Here is a 19,829-nt window from a genome sequence, read left to right as displayed (position 1 = left end):
TTTGCTTTGTTAAGTTAGTTTTACAGAAGCTTTTGCAGAACTAGCATATCACAAATACTTACATTTGATGCTGGTCAACCTACTTTTGGGCACAGAACAGTTTACAGCTGCTGAAAATATGAAAAAAAAAAAAAGATTCAATATCTATTTAGTATTTGTGGTGGCTAGAAAAAAGTAGCAATACACCAACACAGAACAAAGACTAATTTAATTAGGACACAGCAACTTTTCTCTATTTTAAAATATGCTAGTTACTGTGTATTTAAAGTATTAGACTGATATCCATGCAGTCAGAGAATTTTTGAGACAAAGATGTTAAAGTAAAACATGTATTTGAAGGAAGATTCATCATTTAAATGAAGATTCCTTATAAAAGGTTTCTATACACTTTTTGCTGATGACATTTAACTGCACACCTGAGGATACGGAGTATGCTACATGGTAGAGAGATGACAGTATATTTGTGAGCATGGACTCTGGCAGAATGCGAAGCCCCAGTGTGCCTCTCTTTAAAGCACACATTAAGAAAAGGAGCGATGATGAGGAGAATCAGCAGAATCACTTCCAAAACCCTATTTCTGAAAATACCTAGAAAAAGAGCGTACAATGTTTTGGGAGGCATTAAAAAAAACATTTCTCTCGTAACTCATAAGCCACAAAGTTCTATGTGTTTAATTTAAACACTCAGGACATCCTGCCAAGCCCTAGCATTAGTATCTCTAGGACTGAGATTCTCAAGACGAGTTTATGCAATGAAGAATTAAAACACGCTTTGAACTGTAAACAACATTAACAACTACCTACAGAGTTTCCTTAGCTCTATGCATGATAACAACTTTTTAAACACAGTACTTCATACTCCTTATGTGACCTTAAAAAAAATAACTTTGGCTGTAATATAGTCTGTTTTCAGTCATGCACTGACAATGGGTTATCGTCAGTTCATAGTGGAGTAAACACACATTTCTAAATTTGAAAATTTTTTGATCAGGATCTCAGCATAATTAAGAAATATACAAACATGTACAAGTTCAAAAGGCTTTTAAGTTCCAGATTATACAAAATTTGTCTTTTGATAAATATAAGTACCTTCTAACATTAAAATACGTGCAAAAAATCATAGACTTATTTAGTGCCCAATAATACAGATTAGTAACATGATTTTCTCATTTGCAAACACACAGGGCAATTTTCAAAGTCCTTAAAACTACCTGGTGCCACTGACTGAAATATGAACAAAAGAAAATGAACATTTTCAAACAAAAAAAAACAAAAGAAAAAAAGAAAAGACACCGTGGTCTGAGCTTAACTGAAAATGGTCTGCATGAATTCCTAAAATAAATTCTGTATGCTTACTATTGTGACTATCTCCATGATTTTCATTTCAGGATATTATTTCATAATTTGTTTTTTCATCAAAAGCAAAATGAACAGGATACAGCACAAAGCACCCTAAAATTAAAATTAGCACTTAAGGAAAATGTTTTCATACAAAACTTCCCATTCCAATAATACAAAAGTATTATTAAGTAGCAGCCATATCTCCTTGCTGGCATCAGGAAGAAACAGGAAGAAAACTACAGTTCCTACAATCCATTGAATTTTCTCTTGATATGAGCTTATTCTGAAACAATGAGCTAGCTCTGCGGGTAGAAAGTTCATTCATATATGCACATTTTTACCTTTGGCTGAAAGGATTTTGTTATAATGAAACATCATGTGATCTCTGATCAGGTACTGGCTAGTCAGACTTTGGGAGGAGTCAATGCAGAAAGCTGTCAGATTAAAATACATTTAAACATTGTAAAGACAGGCACAAGGATACTAACATCTTAAACACTTATTAAAAACGCAATTCAAAGCCACAAACTTTAAATTCTTGCGTGCTTAACTTCTTTGCCCAATGGCAGTCATTTTTCTTTAGCAGTTACTATCACATGAAATCATCCTGTCTCCTTTCAGTTTTGTTTTCCCCAGTGAGCCATTAACTCAATAAATAGCTACAGAAGTGGCTGAAGTTGGACTATGCAAGTATCAGCATGGAAACTTTCTGTTTCTCCATTCCATGCTCTTTTGAAAAACGTGTCTGAGGTAGCAGTGTGGCACAGAAACATATACTAGCTCATGTACACTCTAAAGGAGCATGTTTAACCTCAAGGGATCTTTAAAGCAAGTAACCATATCTCTATTCCAGCGAATATACATGTGACATCTATATATATTTGGTATATTTGGATATCTTGCTGTTTCTAGCTAGCAGTACAGTCAAGGCAAAACTCAAAGGTATTTTCTGTAATGCTTACTAAACGTAATTACTATTAAACTTCACCAATTGAGATCAACGCAAAGGTTTTAATTATAAAAACATTTTAACAATAAAATCAATGAATTCACATAAAAGGAACCATGCCAACCTTCTGATGAAAGTACACGTGCTACTTACCATTACTCTTAGTACTCAAGTGTCCTTTAAATGGACTTGCTGGACCACATCTGGGAATGCAAACAGCTGGGTATTCACTCCCTTCAACAAAGTGTCAAACAAAACAAACATTAGAAAAAAGAAAATGACCATTTGACACACAAGACAAAGCAGAGAATCTTTCCCCAAACAACTCACGAATTACTGTAGTGCACCTTTTTCAGAGGAAAAAAAATCGTATTTAAACGTTATACTACTACCAAAGCACAACAGTGTAGTTAAGTAATTTAATCTAAACACCAAGATACAATGGTAGTACTTTCACTGATTCAGGGTGTTAAATAGTGGAAGAAACCACTAGAACATTTCAGTCTGAACTTTACATTGGTCATAAACCTGCACACAGGTATGGCCACAGTTTTGTATCTATGCTAACCTCCTATTTGTTTTAAAGTTTTACTGATTGAATTTTATCATTATGTCAAACGACTAAGGCGAAAAATATTCTGTCCGTAGACAATGCTTGTTGTTAGTATTATACTAAAATGCAAGTTTAACAGATTGAAGGAATTATGCTTGTGTGAAAATCATCCTGTCAGTGAGAATACACTATTTCAAAATTCTGTTGTTAATGTAAGAGGACTTTGGTTCATTCATTCAGTCTTCTGGCAGTTCGATAGACTGGGAACTCCATAGACAAGTGTATATGCTGACAAAACATAAACAACCAGTTGGTCCAAAAAATGAAGGAATGTGAATGAAAAGCTCTACATCTCCTCCTTGAAAATAAATGCTGCACTGTCAGGCTCACAGACACTATCTCTTATGCCACCTACGACTCAAAAAATCCGAACCGGAATTCATTAAGAATCTGCACCATTTTTAGAGCAAATTTGAACAGGAGATATGCTATCACTGCAAACACTAGTGTAGACAAAGCATTCCTTTAAGGTTTCCAAGACCCTGCTTAAAATGCAAAGCAATACAAGACTTCTTCAACAAAGTAAATATACCATATTTACTTAACATGAATTACAATTCTGAGCCAATTTCTACAAATTTATTATTACTATCAAGGTCTGTATGGCCTTCCCATTCCCATCCCACTTCTCATCTGTCCATTCTAGAGTCTGCAATTGCCATGTAAGCGTTTCCTAGAAATTGGGAGGTACTACAACTCCGGGGCTGTAACTCTACTGCTCTACACTTACTGGCCACCTCCAGCTTTATACTCTTCATCAGATGAAGAAGCATGCTGGACCTACCTGTGATGAGCCGGAATCTCTTCTCAGTGGCCTTCAGCTGGGTCGACAAAGGCAGACATAATTACAAACTGACTGGGGGGTGCAAGAAGCCATGCTACGCATGTTAGAAGTCCTTTACTCCCACCTCTCATGGCTTCTTACCTCCTGCATGCCCAGCACCTGGCTTTCTAGGTTTTTTTCTTTATTTCCCGCTGTTATATACTGACTGTTACAGTACTGTTGCAATTACATCTCTAACTACTACATTCTGTAGCTCCATCTTAAGCGCATGTTGCACAAGATGGTTAACACAGTGGCTGATGACTAATTAGTAGAGATTTCAGCAAAACAAATTGTTCCTTTAATGTTTTAATATCATTTCCCGAAAGGCCTTATAAAAAGACCTTATAAATTTCAAGTGACTAGGATTATTTGGGGAAGCAACACAACGTGTCTTGAGAAAATAAATAAAATGAAAATCATTAATATATGGGGAAATTTGCAGAGTACTTTCTTGGGACTGTTGTGAAATTACACCAGATGTGGACCAATAAACTCAATCACTAACTCTTACAAAACCCAACACATATCAAGGCAATTCTGCATTAGTACGAGGATTTCACAATTAGAAAAGTCAGCCTTTACACAGCTCGGGCTTCCGCGGCTGTACAGTATTAGAGGCAGCATCTGCAATAGTAGTGCTCTCACTGCTCTTTGCTGGGAAGTTGCCAGACCAGCAGTAGCAAAGGGACAAGAAAAAAAAAAAAGGCTACTGTAGATTTTTTTCAACCCTGTCCTGTAATTGTTTTATCTTTATACTGTTTTCTTTAAAGCCAAAGGACAACACTCCCGCTTATCTGTATCAATTTCAAACAGCTTGTAAATTGTCCTCATGGTACAATGCTTCCTAATCTCTATTTGTGATTTAAACATATATAGGGACAAATGATGCTAAATTATTTTTAAAACATTAAAATTCCAAAAATACATCAGGAATTTATTAGATTTAGAATGACTGTCTCTGGAATGGCTGCAAACCTTTGTCAACAATGGCCTTCCTTCTTGTTTAAGTATTCCACTCCTCTACCATACACAATTACACCTAAGTAGTATTCAGTGTCTAGCCGGATACCCACCCTGAAACTCCTGACTTCCGGAAGTTACAATGCTCGTGTGTTTAAACAATGCAAGGCTTTGGGGGGACTTGAATCTTAGATGATAATATTTTAGCAGGTAAAAGTTTGTCCTAATGATAAAAAAAAAATATACACCAAAAGCCTAGCAGACACCTGAGAATCAGAAGGGTTTTATTCACAGTTGTTGAAAATAACCTAAATATTCCAGTATTTTCTGTATTTCAGAGCTAAGTTATAATTCCAGAAGGAGACACATACCATTAGATAAACGCTTATAAGACCACCTCTAACTCCTTTCTATGTGACAAAATCACAGAGAGATAAGCATGGGCATCTCAAAAATGCAGAGACGTTCTAACTACACAGTTGATTCTCTTCAGTAAGCTAAATGCCTTTGCCCTGGCTTAGAGATGATCAGAGATGTTCAGAAACCTGTTGCTTTTACTGTCTTCAGTTGGAGATGCATCTGTTCAGCACTGCAGGAAAACCAGACTCTGAAACGTTCACTTACTTTGCACCACCAGCAGATGGCACAGGGATAAACTCTATGGACAAACACACTGCCTACTGGTTTTCTGCTTTACAATAACTCTGTATCAGGATGGGGGGAAGAAAGCCAGCTTCTCCCCCCCCGCCCATCAAGCATCACTATTTCATAGGCAAGACAAACTGTCAGAAAGGCTCAGGAGGGAGAAATTAAAATATTTCAGTGTCTTCTATTGTGATTATGGACATGTGGACAGCACAGAAATCACTGCCAACCCACGCAGGAATCCCCAATTTGCAGAAGTCTCAAAGGCACTGGAAACACAACACTGTTTGTCAAGAAGTCATGGTCTTTGTGCAGGTGCTCGCGTCCCCTACGCTGTGTTCCCAACCTTCAGTTCCTCCTGCATGCTGCAACTCCTGTGCCACCAAGGAAAAGTTTCATCTCCCTGATCCAACCAGGCGGATTTGCAATCCCGCTCCTACCAACTGCAGGGTAACACCACTGCTCAATGCTTTCGCAGGTATCTTTCAACTGCCTAGGAAATACCTAGGCCATTACAATATTGCCCCTTTTTCTGGGAAGTGGAGGACCTTGAATAACAGTGTTCCTGACTGTTCACATTTTTGGATACCCTTGAAATGCCAGGGTTGCAGCCCCACTAGTACTTGGAACTGCTGAAAACTTTCATGCCATTAACCAATGACTTTTTCTTGCCATTTAGAACATTTCCTTGGCGGGCAAAAGTTTATGCTGAACAGCTTTTTTTGAAACATCTAGTTGGATTCGGGGGTTTCTATCCTGGAAAACTGCACATTTTATTATAACTTCATCTAAAGAACTAAAGTCTTTAACTTTAAAATATCTCCATAAACAGCTGAACTTGTGAGGAAGGCTTCCTATGGTCCTCCCACAGTATGCCATGGTGCTTGCTCGTACACTCTCTGACTCTTGAGCCAAGTAATGGGACACAGATATTTTTGTAACCTGTGCATCAATGAGGGCATTTGAGGCTCGCTCTCTGTGAAGCGCCTGTTTTCCCAAAACATGTAGAAAATTTATCATAGAAAAAGGGTCAAAGACACTGATTTGGCTGAAATAATGCTTAGCAGTATTGAAAACAAAACAGGCAAAGTAAACCTTTGTTTTCTCAGCATCTCAGGATGTTTCATGTAGACGTTCCATCAAACGTATTGTGTCCACACCGAATTCAACTTCTACCCACTCTGTATCCTCAGTCTGAAACTCAAACCTGATTTTATAATGGCATATATTTACCATGAAGACTCAGTTGCTAACGACAGAGAAGAAACTGAAGGATTTGGTATGTGGAGTGTATCTAATGTATTTTACTGTTCCTACAAAACAACTGCAGTGAGGTAGAAAGTGTTAATGTTCAAATGTTTCACAACTAAAATTTCAGGTTGTCTACTGACAAACAGGTATTTGATTAAATTCAGTCTGTATTTTCAAAGTTATTTGAACAATAGAAGAAACTACACTTAAACGCAAAATTTTAAATGAGAAGGTGGGATTTTCAGCAAATTACACAGTAAGCAAATACAAACCCGACAAAAGGACGGTAACTACAAAGCATAACAACTAGAGCACCTGGATAGCTACAGGAGTGATGGAAGCTGTACTGGTTTAGGACTATGACCAGAATAAAGGTAGTATGCATGTCCTTTTTTCAAAACCATGCATGAGCGAGAATTTTTTCAGTGAAAAATTTTCTACTGATTTTGATGGTTCTTAAATAATAAATTATTTGGGAGTAGGAGCACATGTCTGAACTGGACTTAGCAGAATTGATCCCAGTACTTGCAGTACTATAGCAGACTTTGCAATAATTAGGTTTCCTGAATAAAATGCACACAAAAGCTTCCAATAACAAATTGAATGTCTATGTAAATATATTTCCACAACTGCACTGGAAACACTTCAAGATAATTTTGTTTTGTTTAAGAAATTATCTTCTGAGATTTAAAACTTCAGAACCTGAGACATACAATGGACTCCTATCTTTGATATACTATACATGTAACTTTATGATCTAACACATTTCCTCACAGATGTAAGTGGACTTTCCACACTGAATACAAAATCGGGATTCTCACGCTGTGTGTCCTCTTGAAGTACAAAAAGCAAACAAATATCTCTAAAAAATAATTAGAACTTTTAGCTTCTTATTAATGCTTCTGTTTGCTTGTTTTAAGCTTCCCCTGCAAGTGTGTGACACTACACAACAAAGCAGAGAAAAAATTTAAAAAACCCTTTCTCTGTAATTCTTTCCAGCTGGTATATAAAGTAAGCAATAATTCTATTATTCCAAAGAGATTTTTAAGATATTTTGTTTGAATTATATTTTCATTTAAAATGCATCCTATCTTTATTTCTAATTTACAGTCTTAAAAATGATGGAAATTGGTGGTTTCTACTTGTTACTTTGTTTCCTAGTTGTTAGAGGATATGCAGAATTTATGGAAATTAATTTTCTACAAAGCCATTTCAGATTTAGAACGTACTGGAAAGAAGCCCAGTCTTTCATTACAACATTCTCATAGGAAGGATTTTAACAACAAGTATTAGACTTACTATTTTTATAACAAACCTGTACTTCAGACATCGCAAATTAAAAACACTGAAAAAAAATCAGTCAGGCTACCCTCACCCACCAAGACTTGTTATTTAAAAGATAATCCATAAAAAATACAGAGACCTTACATGGGATATTGGATATAGGCATCTAAATCCAGTACTACAAGCTACAAAACCTCCACTTCAGTGTGTAGAGAGGTACAAACACTGTATTTTCCAAAGAGTAGCTCCTAGACCTTAGCATGGGTTCAAACAACCGTCAGCCCCAGTTGGATTTAGACCTCAGGTCTTCCGAGCTGTCCCAGAGGAATGTGTGCATGACTCCAAGGCACCAACCCTACCATGCATTGGTTTTTCGTGGCTCCAGGTCTCCTGCATTCCAGCTGCACTGTGGCCTTCTCTCAGCTCTAAGTGTAGGAAGCACTTCTGTCTCTAATGGTCTAGAATTGCATCATTTCCATGAGATGTGGGGATTTGATCTCCCTGAGGCTGATAAAGACTCAACCCAAGGTGACAAAACGCTTTGCAAACACTCTAGCCACCATGCTAATTTATAAAGGTTTGGTGGTGTTGCCTCTTCCACCTTCCACAACCAGCTCCTTTTCTTCTTGTCTTCTTCACAGAATCACAGAATAGTAGGGGTTGGAAGGGACCTCTGTGGGTCATCTAGTCCAACCCTCCTGCCAAAGCAGGGTCACCTACAGCAGGCTGCACAGGACCTTGTCCAGGTGGGTCTTGAATATCTCCAGAGAAGGAGACTTAACAACCTCCCTGGGCAACCTGTTCCAGTGCTCCATCACCCTCAGAGGGAAGAAGTTCTTCCTCATGTTCAGACGGAACTTCCTGTGCTTCAGTTTGTGCCCATTGCCCCTTGTCCTGTCGCTGGGCACCACTGAAAAGAGCTCGGCCCCATCGTCCTGACACCCACCCTTCAGATATTTGTAAGCATTTATTAGGTCCCCTCACAGCCTTCTCTTCTTCAGGCTGAACAAGCCCAGTTCCCTCAACCTCTCCTCGTAGGGGAGATGTTCCAGTCCCCTCATCATCCTCGTAGCCCTCCGCTGGACTCTCTCCAGTAGCTCTTCATCTTTCTTGAAGTGGGGAGCCCAGAACTGGACACAGTACTCTAGATGAGGCCTCACCAGGGCAGTGTAGAGGGGAAGGAGAACCTCCCTCGTCCTGCTGGCCACACTCTTCTTGATGCACCCCAGGATCCCATTGGCTTTCTTGGCAGCCAGGGCACACTGCTGGCTCATGGTTAACCTGTTGTCCACCAGGACTCCCAGGTCCCTCTCCGCAGAGCTGCTCTCCAGCAGGTCCACCCCAAGCCTGTACTGGTGCATGAGGTTGTTCCTCCCCAGGTGCAGGACCCTGCATTTGCCTTTGTTGAACCTCATCAGGTTCCTCTCTGCCCAGCTTTCCAGCCTATCCAGGTCACGCTGAATGGCAGCACAGCCTTCTGGTGTATCTACCACACCTCCCAGTTTGGTGTCATCAGCAAACTTGCTGAGGGTACATTCTAACTCTTCATCCAGGTCGTTGATGAAGAAGTTAAACAAGACTGGGCCCAGTACTGACCCCTGGGGGACACCACTTGTTACCAGCCTCCAACTAGACTCAGCGCCACTGATGACAACCCTCTGAGTTCTGCCATTCAGCCAGTTCTCTATCCACTTCACTGACCACTCATCCAGCCCACACTTCCTGAGCTTCCCTAGGAGGATACCATGGGAGACTGTGTCAAAAGCCTTGCTGAAGTCAAGGTAGACAACATCCACGGCTCTCCCTTCATCTACCCAGCCAGTCATGTCATCGTAGAAAGCTATCAGATTGGTCAGGCATGATTTCCCCTTGGTGAATCCATGCTGACTACTCCTGATAACCTTCTTTTCTTCCACTTTTCTTCCCCAATACCTCAATGCTCTAAACCAAAAATAGTGAGACACCTCTGTTGGGTAATTTAGGCACCTACATGAAGAAAGGGGTTTGCACTGTCACTTTAATACAAGTCAAGGATGGTCTATCACTACCACCCTTGTTCTCCCAACTAGTTTAGTGATCTTTTCAGTGGGCTTCCTGCTACGAATTCAGTCTTTTAACTCTGTACACACTAACAGCACACTACAGCACTAATGCTGTACATATGCTATGGAAGAAACAGAAGTGGTTTACATAATCTCTATGAAATCCTAAATGATTTAGGAGTAGTGATGGAAACTCCTTCAAGCATCTAATCTAGCACATCTGAAAAGGTCACATTTAAAGGAATGAAATTAGGACCTGAAATATAAGTTCCTCTCTTTTTGGTACTATAAGAATTTTTAAATCAAAGTATCCATTAACTCTTTATACCACCTAAATTGTTGTGCATATGAACACAACACAGAAATATACAGAGTAAACACTGCTATCTAAAAGTACATTAAGAGATTAACTCAGTTACAAAAATCCACACTGGATTTAAATGTCATTTATTTAAATATGAAATGAATTTTTCTACTTTTAACTATTTTTCTTTTATATTAGCCTGATTATATACTTTAGAAAAAGAATAATAAGATGGTCTATTAGTAGTACTACTACCGAGGCCTGCTTTCCTGCCGATGTGGCTTACATATTCTTACCACAGCCCATAAACCCCTTCCAGTTTCCCCGATTTGCTGCCTATTGTTTACCCGCGGTCATTTCCCCCTCATTCCAACATTCCCTACTTGCTCAGCTGTGGCTGATGAGGTGCTCTAGTTGTTGTAATTGCTCATCTAGTTTAAGCTTCTCTAGTTGTTTATCCTTGACTGACTAGTTCTTATCATTTAGCGGCATACCTGGGAATGCACACTGAACAGAACGACTTTCTCTAAAAAATATATGTTAATTTGTTGGGTTTTCTCCAACCCACCACTAACACTAAGACTCCCACTTCTTACTCACAAATGGGTGAAGCTGGCTAACCGATGCGGAACCCGAAAGAGGAGGCAGCCAGCAGAGCACTGACCCACCTCCAGACCCCTCCTTTAGGAGAACAGGTTAAACCACCGCAAGGCTCCACTGCTTTTCTACAGCACCTCCGCAATCACAAGACAGCTTCAAACACGGCTTTAGATTTAGATGGTTACTGAATGCACACAGTATTCCATTTTATTTGAAAGTTACAGTGGGGCAAAACTGAGCCCTTCATAATCACACCTGTATTTTCCTCCTGTTCATGCAAGCGAAACAGAAGCTTCTTGGACCCATTTCTGGTTTCAGTGATAAAAAAACTCCTATCGTTTCTGAGAGTATGAAGTCTTAAATGTGATGTCAGCTTTAACAGAATCACATTTAAGATTTGCTAAGAAATGGCAGAATCCACCAGAGGAAAAAATATAGCCATTATTTTCTAAATTTTTGGAAGAAAACTTGATTAATAAAAGCCTCAAGAAGCTACAATACCCCAATTTTGAAATAAAGTCCCAAATGTTCCATCTGAATTTCACATGGGATCATTTCTGTCAGAGGCAAAATATGATGAAAGCAATGCAATGTATCACTCCCTGACATATGCACCATACATAATCTTCTAAGCCATTAATTAGATGGGCACTATTTATATAGTTATTATGCTGGATTACACAAAAGCTCTTCTTTACACCTACTCCTAATGCCTAAGAGTTAGGTCTCTCAGTCCTTCACAACTAACAATCTAATAGTATTCTGCATAAATTAAAGCCACACAATGAAAATCATATTTCAGTTTCAAGTGTCAAACCCTCCTCTGATAAATTTAAGAAATAGTAGTGTACAGTAGCCTTAAAATATGCTAATTGAGTTGTATTTGATAAAGTAATTCTTGAAAAATGTAACAATTTTCCTAGCTACAAGCTTCACATGAGCAGTAAGGGAGGTTTTGGATGCAGGTTATTGCTCTGTTCACAACCCAAAAGCAGGAACAAACGGCTGTGTCTGTCAGCAGCACATTCTGCGATACAAACCGCGGGCAGAAGCAGATGAACTGCAGGCAGTCCCGTCACCATTTGCCTGGGCAGCACCTCCAGACTCGGCAGCGGCACCAGCAGTTTCCAATTTTCGAGACGGGTGTGAGGGACGGTGCTCCAGAAGCGACTGCATGCTACTTTTGAGTGATCTGGGTACAACTATCAACACTCCTATTACAGTTCAGAAACTTCTGGCTTAAAAGGTTACGAACCTGACTTCACTGGATAGGTGCGCCTGTGCAAGACAGCACAGAGCAATCCAGGAGCGTGTGCTACCGTGTGCTGCAACAACTCTGCTGTGGGAACGGTGCTATTATTCCAGGGTGCTACAACACTAGATCACAAGCATGTCCTACACAACAAAGGTACCTGCTGGCTTCTACTGCTACAAGAAACTCAACATTTTGCCATCCTATGAACATGCATTTTGAAGGTGTTTGAATATCCAGTGTCAGACTGACCAACAGATAAAATATATGTACATGTCTACATGTACAGACACGTTGTATTTAGATTCTTCTATATGTATTGAAAAAAACCTCTTTTGTTACTATAATCTGTGCCTACAAGGAAGGCGCCCCCCCCTCCCCCCCTTAGCATTACTAACTTCCACCCTCTCATATTTCTAACTCAAAATACATCGAAAATACATCAGCAGAACTCTCATGCACAGCAGGCCTCACTCGCAAGGGAGAGCGGAGAAACCTTGATGCACTGTGCTTCATAGAAAGTCGCAGGGTATAATCTGGAGCAAAATAGCTAGTAAGGTTAATGATTTGAACCCTTTTTACTTTAGCACATATTTCACTTGAAGTATGCAAGAAATCTCCGATGAAATGGGACCAATCAGGTACTTAGGTGCTACTACAAATTTAAATTATTTACGGAACAGAGATGGGATTAGTCGTATGAAGTGACTAAAACTCCCTTAACAGACTATTTGACTAAGGGTCAAATTAACGGTAGGTTTAAGTGATTTGCTGAGCCAAGGTTTTAATTTGGTAAAAACTTAAGTACGGTGATTAACATTTCCCAATTTCAATTAAAATGTACTATTATGTTTCAAATACAACTTCTAAACGTCCTTTCTTCTTTGCAGACACAAACAGATTCTTTTTCAATTTCCCTGTTGGTCAAAGGCAACTTCAGCCTCTAAAAAATCGAACTGCTGTTACCAAACTAATGCTTGAGTTTAAAAAGCTGATTGTTCAAGTGGCAGATGAAGGAACACAAGAGAAAAAAAAAACAGTTTGGAAGTCACAGATATGTGTTAACACCCTTCCAGCTCCAGTCAAGATTAGTGCAAGGATTTCCTAAAACGCAGGAAAGAAAACCTAAATACGATGGTGTTGTCTGTAAATGTGTGAAGTATTTTGTTTTAGAATCTTGGAAGCCTGTGCAAACTGTCTAAACCTAACAGCAGCAATGATGACGACTTCCTCGACCTTGTAACATGAAAGTGACACAAATGCATGTCACTGATTATCAATAAGAATATGATTTCATTGTTTCTCAGGTATGTGCCCATCACTGGCTGCGGGAATGGAACAGCCCAATGCAGAAGACTGGATTTAAACAAAAAAGCTGGTTTACAATTACAGTATTCAGATTACCTGAGGTCATACTATAAATCTGTGACTACACTAAGCGACTCCTGAAATTACTACAGTAAATAACTTTGAGGTTTATACCTGGAATTAGGCAGAGACATAAAATATTAATTCCTCAGTATTTTTACAGGGAAAAACCTCAGCCTTAATTGAACTTCGAAAAGGTGTACATTGCAAATCCTCTTTAGTCCACTACATCAAAAAAAATCATTGTTAAATTTTTTCTCAGTATTCTCACTATACAAAACAGCATCCATGACACAAAAACAGTATAAAATTTTGGTGCTTTCTTTACCATGATGAGGCCGGGTCCGAACAAGAAACTTTGCATGGAGTATACTAGGACATGAAATAGGGTATCCCACCTCTTCTCTATTAATGTTCTGGACAGACAGTGTGTGGATGCAACCGCCTTACAGAGAAACCACAAATATGATGTGTTCTGCCTCCTTCATAAACTGTCTGCAAGCAATCCAGTGGCTGTTCTGCCAAGTTTGGTCAGGCACGCAGACTTCTAGGTTAGCTCACCAGAACGAATTAGTATCTCTGCCGGTGCTAATCCCCGTTTGTAAGGATTCTTCCCATGTGTCTATGAAACTGGACATTGGGCTGTTAATTCACATACTACTGACTCTACAATAACCTGCTATGAAGACAAGCAGTAGCTTCCCATGTAAACAGACACACGTTTATTCTTTCCTACTTCTGAACTATTTTCAACAGGAGTCATTCATGCAAAGCTTGCAGAAACCTGAATTAAATTTAGATCTTGCACTCTCTTTATTCTCCTTTTATGGTCAACAGACTGTCAGCATGCTGTCTACAAAAATATTTTGAGAATCAAAAATTAGAACAGTCAGAAAAAGAATAAATTTGTAATAAAACTGCCTTCACACTACATAAGAAAGCATAAAAACTGGATGCACAAGAGAGTAGTTTTTGCTCTGAATTTCATGTTCAAATGCTACGTTGGTATGAGACATCTTCTGGAGTGACATCCGTCACCATTGCCTAAGACTGGGACTGACACCGAGACGCAGCGTGGAAGCGTAACGTTATCTCAGAGGACCTGGCCTTACGCGGCTATGTATGATTTCGACCTTACAACACCGCACTGAATAATTCCTACCATTGTTTTACATTACGCACGTCATCCAATTCAGATCTAAAAATATTTTAGGCATTTTCCAAGAGCCAGAGCTGGCTCCCGCAGACATTTTCGCATGTTTATGCCTGTTTTTGTCATTAATGAGAAATGCCCCTGAGATTATTCATAGGAACAGGGCACAAGAGCAGCCCACGGCTGGTTAAATCCAGCTGAGGAATCACTTTGAAAGAGCTTCCAAGCTTTCGAGTCTTCTACTTTTCAGCTATGCTTGCGTTAAAATCCCACCGAACCAAAAAAACTTGGATCTACACCCAAGTGCCACGGCAGCGATACTCCACACAGGGGGTAAAATCCACTCTAACCCACGCACACCAGCCGCGGGAGGAGAAACAAAGCTGACCCCGAACAGAAATCTCGGCCTGGGAAATGCAGCGGCCGGCGGCCCGAGGCGCTCCCCGCAGCAGCGCCCAGCGCCGCTTAAGGCCGTGTGCACGGCGGGATGATGATCCCAGGCCGCGCTTCCAGGAGGACCGTAGCCTCGCAGGGGTTCCTACGCGCAGCCCGCCGCCTCCCCGGCTGCCAAGCCCTGCTCACCGCGGGCCAGCGGCGGCACCCCCCCAGCCCGCCATCACATGCCGGCGGCGAACGGGGAGGCACCGCCCGGCCCCGGGAGGGAGACGGGGAGAGGGGCCGCGCCCGGCAGGGCTGGGGGTGCCGGGCGGCAGCGCGTCCCGCCGGCAGGACGCGCCCCCCGCCGCCTCCCGCGCCCCCCGCCCGGCCGCGGAGCCGCCACCGAGCCCCCCGCACCTTGGCTCCGCCCGCTGCGGCTCTCCATCCTCAGCCCCATGCTCCCGACCGGGCCCGGAAGGGCGGCGTAGGCCAGCGCTCGGCAACGCCGCAACGGCGGCTCGTCCCCCCGCTGCGGGCGGGGCGGGGCGGGGCGCTGGGCCCGGCCCGCCGCGGCGTGGCCCGGCTGCCTCCCGCGTTGCTATGGCCACGGGAGGGCGGCCACGGGAGAGCGGCGGCGGGCGCGCGGGCGGGCCTGCGCCCGGCGGGGAGGCCTGCGCCTCTCGGCCCCAGCCCGCGGCCTCCGGGCCTCGCCGTGCGGGGTGCCCGTTCCCCCAGCCCCCGCCGGTGCCCCCTTACCCCTCGGCCCCGGCCCCAGGATGTCCCTGCAAGCGGCGCATTGCAGCCAAGGGAAAGTTTTGCCCGGCCAGTGAAAGGTGCCCTAATTATTTGGGCCTTTTTCTTGTAACTTGACAGGCGGTCGAAGAGTAATGGGTGCCAGGGAGTGGTTTAAGGCAAATTGCTCATATTTCAGAGGAGCGAGTGACAAATGGAGAGCCTAAAGCATTCCCAGTGTGTTACGCTGAAGAGATTCAAAATAAACAGCACCTTGGAAACGAACCACAAAAGGAAACTGCTGAAAAGCTGCATTTGGTCCTGTCACTGATCAATGTATTCATGCTGAGGTGCTGGATTTTAACTGTCTGAAGCAGTGATAGGCTCGTATTTACTTTTTGTCAGGCAGGTTGCTATTTTCCTGAGCGTGAAACCTCTCAGGATATTTGCAGGAAAACCCTTTGCGTGAAGTGTTTTCTCACTGATCGGGCAGGGTACTGCAGTCACCTCCACAGCCAGACACCTCAAAAAGGCTACGTGTCGTCCCGCCTGGAGTGACAAGCCTCTTTATCATGTAGAAATGATTATTAATTATAGGCTAAATACAGTTTTGTATGTGATTTGCCACTCTTCCTTACGTGCTAGTTTTAATGTAGTTCACAATAGCAGCAAAATCAAGGGGCTGGTATTTTGAAACAATTTTTCTTCCTTATTTCTGCCTCATTCAAAGCTGCCAGTAAGTCACACATTCATGCTGGATGAAACCTGTAGTTTATTGACCCCAGCACTTGGTGCAGACTCCACCAAATACTTCAGAAAACTTTTCAGTAATCAACTATTGAATGTTAGTTGAAATGTCTTGGTAACCCCTAGCTCTTGGTGGTCAGCCTGTGAGTCCCCTTATAATTTTACATATTCCCGTTAGCTGTATGAAGTGCTTTTTGGATATGGCCTTAGTTCTTCTGCTCCATGTTGTAGCAATCATTTTGGCAGTCTAATTCTGTTTTCTGTAAAATCATCTATGAATGTAGTTGTGTTAAATTTATCTGGGAGAGGCCAGGAGAGGAAATATATGCCTTGTAAAGCTGTTGGTCCTCAGTCCTCTGGTGGTCCTCTGTCTTTATGACTTTTTTTTTTAATGAAGTGTCTATTCCCATGGCGTTTCAACTCCCGTCAACTGTGTTGCCACAAATACCTTACCTTTTTGTCAAAACAAAGTAATTTGTTAGCATTTTGTCATTTTCTCTTATGTGTCTTGGATGTGAGGGCAATGTCATGGAGCGTATCTAGTCTCCTGACACCTCCACGCAGAACCTATAAACCTAGAAAGCCCCAAATCCAACAGGTGGTGGTGGTGGGGGTTGTTCTTTTTCTCTAAAGCAGATATTTTGATTGCATGTGAAATTAGACATTTGGGGAAAGAAGTTCAGGAAATTGGTTACTATAGTTCTTGTGTTTCAGGGTCTCTGGTTTAGACTTCTTTGATGTAATCCATATAGTTAAACCCATAGACTGTAAAGGCAGAGTTTGTCTTAAAACAGTTTCCTTTTCAGATACCTGAAGATATTAAAGAGAATTGAAGTGCATGAGATTCTCACCTCTATTTGGTAATTTAACCATTATTTGTAATAGTCTCTATTGGCTGCAGAGGTCATGCTACAGAAAACACTTCTCTTTTTTTCCTTTCTTTTTTTTTTTTTAAATGAGCTGCTCATAGTAATATTTTTATACTTTTGAAATATTTTTTTTGTTTCAGTATCTGAATTCTGAATTTTAGATTCCCAAATTCTCGGTGTGCGGTGCCCAACATGCAGTGAGTAGGCTATTCTGTCCAACACAAATGATGGATTTCTCAGTCTCCTCCTTATTGTTCCTATACTTTGTTCCACGATGTAGATAACTAAAACACCCAAATGTAAGTGAGCGTTTTTAGAAACACATCACAACTATTCCCCTGGTTTCTAGGCAACGCTGAGGGAATGTAGTGATTTCCACCAGTTCCCTCTCAATCAGCAGCCACAGCATCCTAGAGATGTCCTGGCTCTGAAAGTTTTGACCTCCGATGGCAACGCATACCAAAGCTTTACATATTTCTAATTGGTCTGACTTACGGTTCTTTGGCCTTTGCTCCCTTTGGTCTGTGAGAGTATATATATTTCAAGTGTAATTAAAAAGTAGCCTAGATGTATAGCGATGTGCTAGCACAGTAAGTCCTGTAACATGTACTGAATAAAAATAAGCCTTAACAGAAATTGAGTCAGTCCTGGACTTTGATCCATCCAGACAAGTACAGGAATAAATAACACAGATAGCTGCAGACAGTCTACCATTGTTGAAGAAGCAACAACATGAAAAAAACCTGTAAAATTTGTCCTTTCCCAATTTGAAAAAAGGAAACACAGCACTGAGTGGTGTTGTCTGTCTTTTTCAGCAGGGCATTTTCCCCCTTTCCTCAGAATGCATTACAGCAGAACATGGTTTTAAAAGGCACCTACCCTGGGTGGGAATGAAAGCAGCAGGAATATATTAGGAGAGTCCCATTTGCAAGTGTTGATCGGCATCTCTGCTTACCCCAACACAGACCTACAGAACGATTGCCTAATGCCTCTGCCTTGTGTATCATCCAACTTAGACACCGAAGTGCTGTGGAGATGTACAGTCAACAGTATTCAGCAACAAACCAACATTCTTAAGACCAGGGTACTGTTTATTTTTGTGGAAGAAACAAAGCCATTAGAGAAAAAGATTTTTTAAGAAAGGAAATGCCTCATATGATGCTCATTTTCTTTTGCACGCTTAGCCCAGAGACAGGATGAGTTTCCTGTGAAAAAGAGTGCGCGTCTGGCAGGACCTCAAACAGTTAGCTGCTCACTTCGGACAGAGATCTGTATGTAACGTCAGAACTCTGCATCTGTGGGATTTGGCTTTGCTGGACAAAATAGTTTGTATGTACACTGGAAAGTTCAAATCTACAGTTTTTTGGAGAGTGGTTGCTTATTTCAAGCCATTGATTTTCTCTCATGCTTGCTTCTCCTTACAGCTGTCTATCAAAATAAGCCTACATAGGCAGGCAGAAAACATCCTGACAACCAGATCTGCACACCACATTCACAGAGTATTCTAGAAAAGCCCTAAATTCATCACACTGTGTGCTTTATGATGGAAGGAAATCTCCCGGGTTTACCTGAGTTTTTACTTGGTGTCAGTGCCCTTTCTCATGTGGGTTTGTCACCTGCCTGTGGCTCAGGGTATCAGTGTTCCAAGCCCCTCGCTGCAGCGCACAGCAGACGGCTGCTGGCTTGCAGCAATACCCAGCCGGCACATTCAGACCATTAACCTTGCAATCTGGTTCTCTACAGCTGTCTGGAATGAAAAACGCTTCGCTGAAAGATCAGAGGAGACAGTGCTTTCTAAATGCGTTTAAGCAGGCTGTTTGAGCAGGTGTTTTTGCTACTTACTTAGGAAATTCCTGTGTCAAACTACTGGAATACCTCTCACGCAGCTGGTGTGAGGGGAAAAAAGACTTAATAACTACTGAAATAGGGGTTTTTTTAGGCATACTTTTCCAGGAGGAGTGGTAGGTTCTTTTCTGCCTCATGTTTGCTGCATGTTCTTTGGTCATCGTGGTTCTTCGAGTTATTTAACATCATGTGTAGTCTTGAAATATCATTGCAACTTTCTAGATGATAGAAAGTTATGTGTTCTGGCAAGGCGAGAGCCTCCCTTTCTTCATGGCAACACATTTAGTTGGTTTTTTATTGTCTGTATGGCAGTCATAGTCAGTGTTTTTTCTAAAGCTAGGGCTCGAGTGGGAAAGATGATGCAAAACAGTTCAGAGGAGATGGTTCATGTCTTAAAAACTGCAGGTTTTAATACCATGTAATTTAGAATGCAATAAGGGAGCTAACTTAAAGTAAGAGGGTATGTGATAAGGAAGACGAGAGGAACTATAGGAATATATAATGGCATAAGGTTTCTGTGAACACGGTGTTAAACTGCCGTACTATTTATCAGCTTAGAAGAAAAAGTCTCCCCTGCAGTATGGGTAACTAATACCAAAACCCCTTCAGGAAGCTGCTGTGCAGACGTACTCTGCGCTACTATTCTTTCTCTTCAGATCTATACAGAGTC

At 41.4% G+C, this 19,829-nt stretch overlaps 1 protein-coding gene across 4 annotated transcripts in view; it reads right to left on the bottom strand.

The window, feature by feature from the left end:
- SPATA7 (spermatogenesis associated 7) overlaps window positions 1-15,481 on the bottom strand; it is a 45,166-nt gene extending 29,685 nt beyond the window's left edge. For 2 of the 4 annotated variants that reach the window (XM_075426022.1, XM_075426023.1), the window contains exons 1-4: window positions 15,384-15,481; window positions 2,444-2,524; window positions 1,683-1,775; window positions 63-110 (exon numbers count right to left, since the gene is read on the bottom strand). In XM_075426022.1, coding sequence (XP_075282137.1) covers window positions 63-110; window positions 1,683-1,775; window positions 2,444-2,524; window positions 15,384-15,423 — 262 coding nt within the window. In that variant the 5' untranslated portion in view covers window positions 15,424-15,481. Of the gene's footprint in view, window positions 1-62; window positions 111-416; window positions 556-1,682; window positions 1,776-2,443; window positions 2,525-15,383 lie in introns of those variants that run through there. The other 2 variants (XM_075426024.1, XM_075426025.1) reach the window with 2 other exon arrangements.
- Between the last annotated feature and the right edge of the window lie 4,348 nt (window positions 15,482-19,829).

This window comes from Opisthocomus hoazin, chromosome 7, assembly GCF_030867145.1.
Source record: "Opisthocomus hoazin isolate bOpiHoa1 chromosome 7, bOpiHoa1.hap1, whole genome shotgun sequence".
NCBI lineage: Eukaryota > Metazoa > Chordata > Aves > Opisthocomiformes > Opisthocomidae > Opisthocomus > Opisthocomus hoazin.
This window is presented reverse-complemented; position numbering and strand designations above follow the sequence as displayed.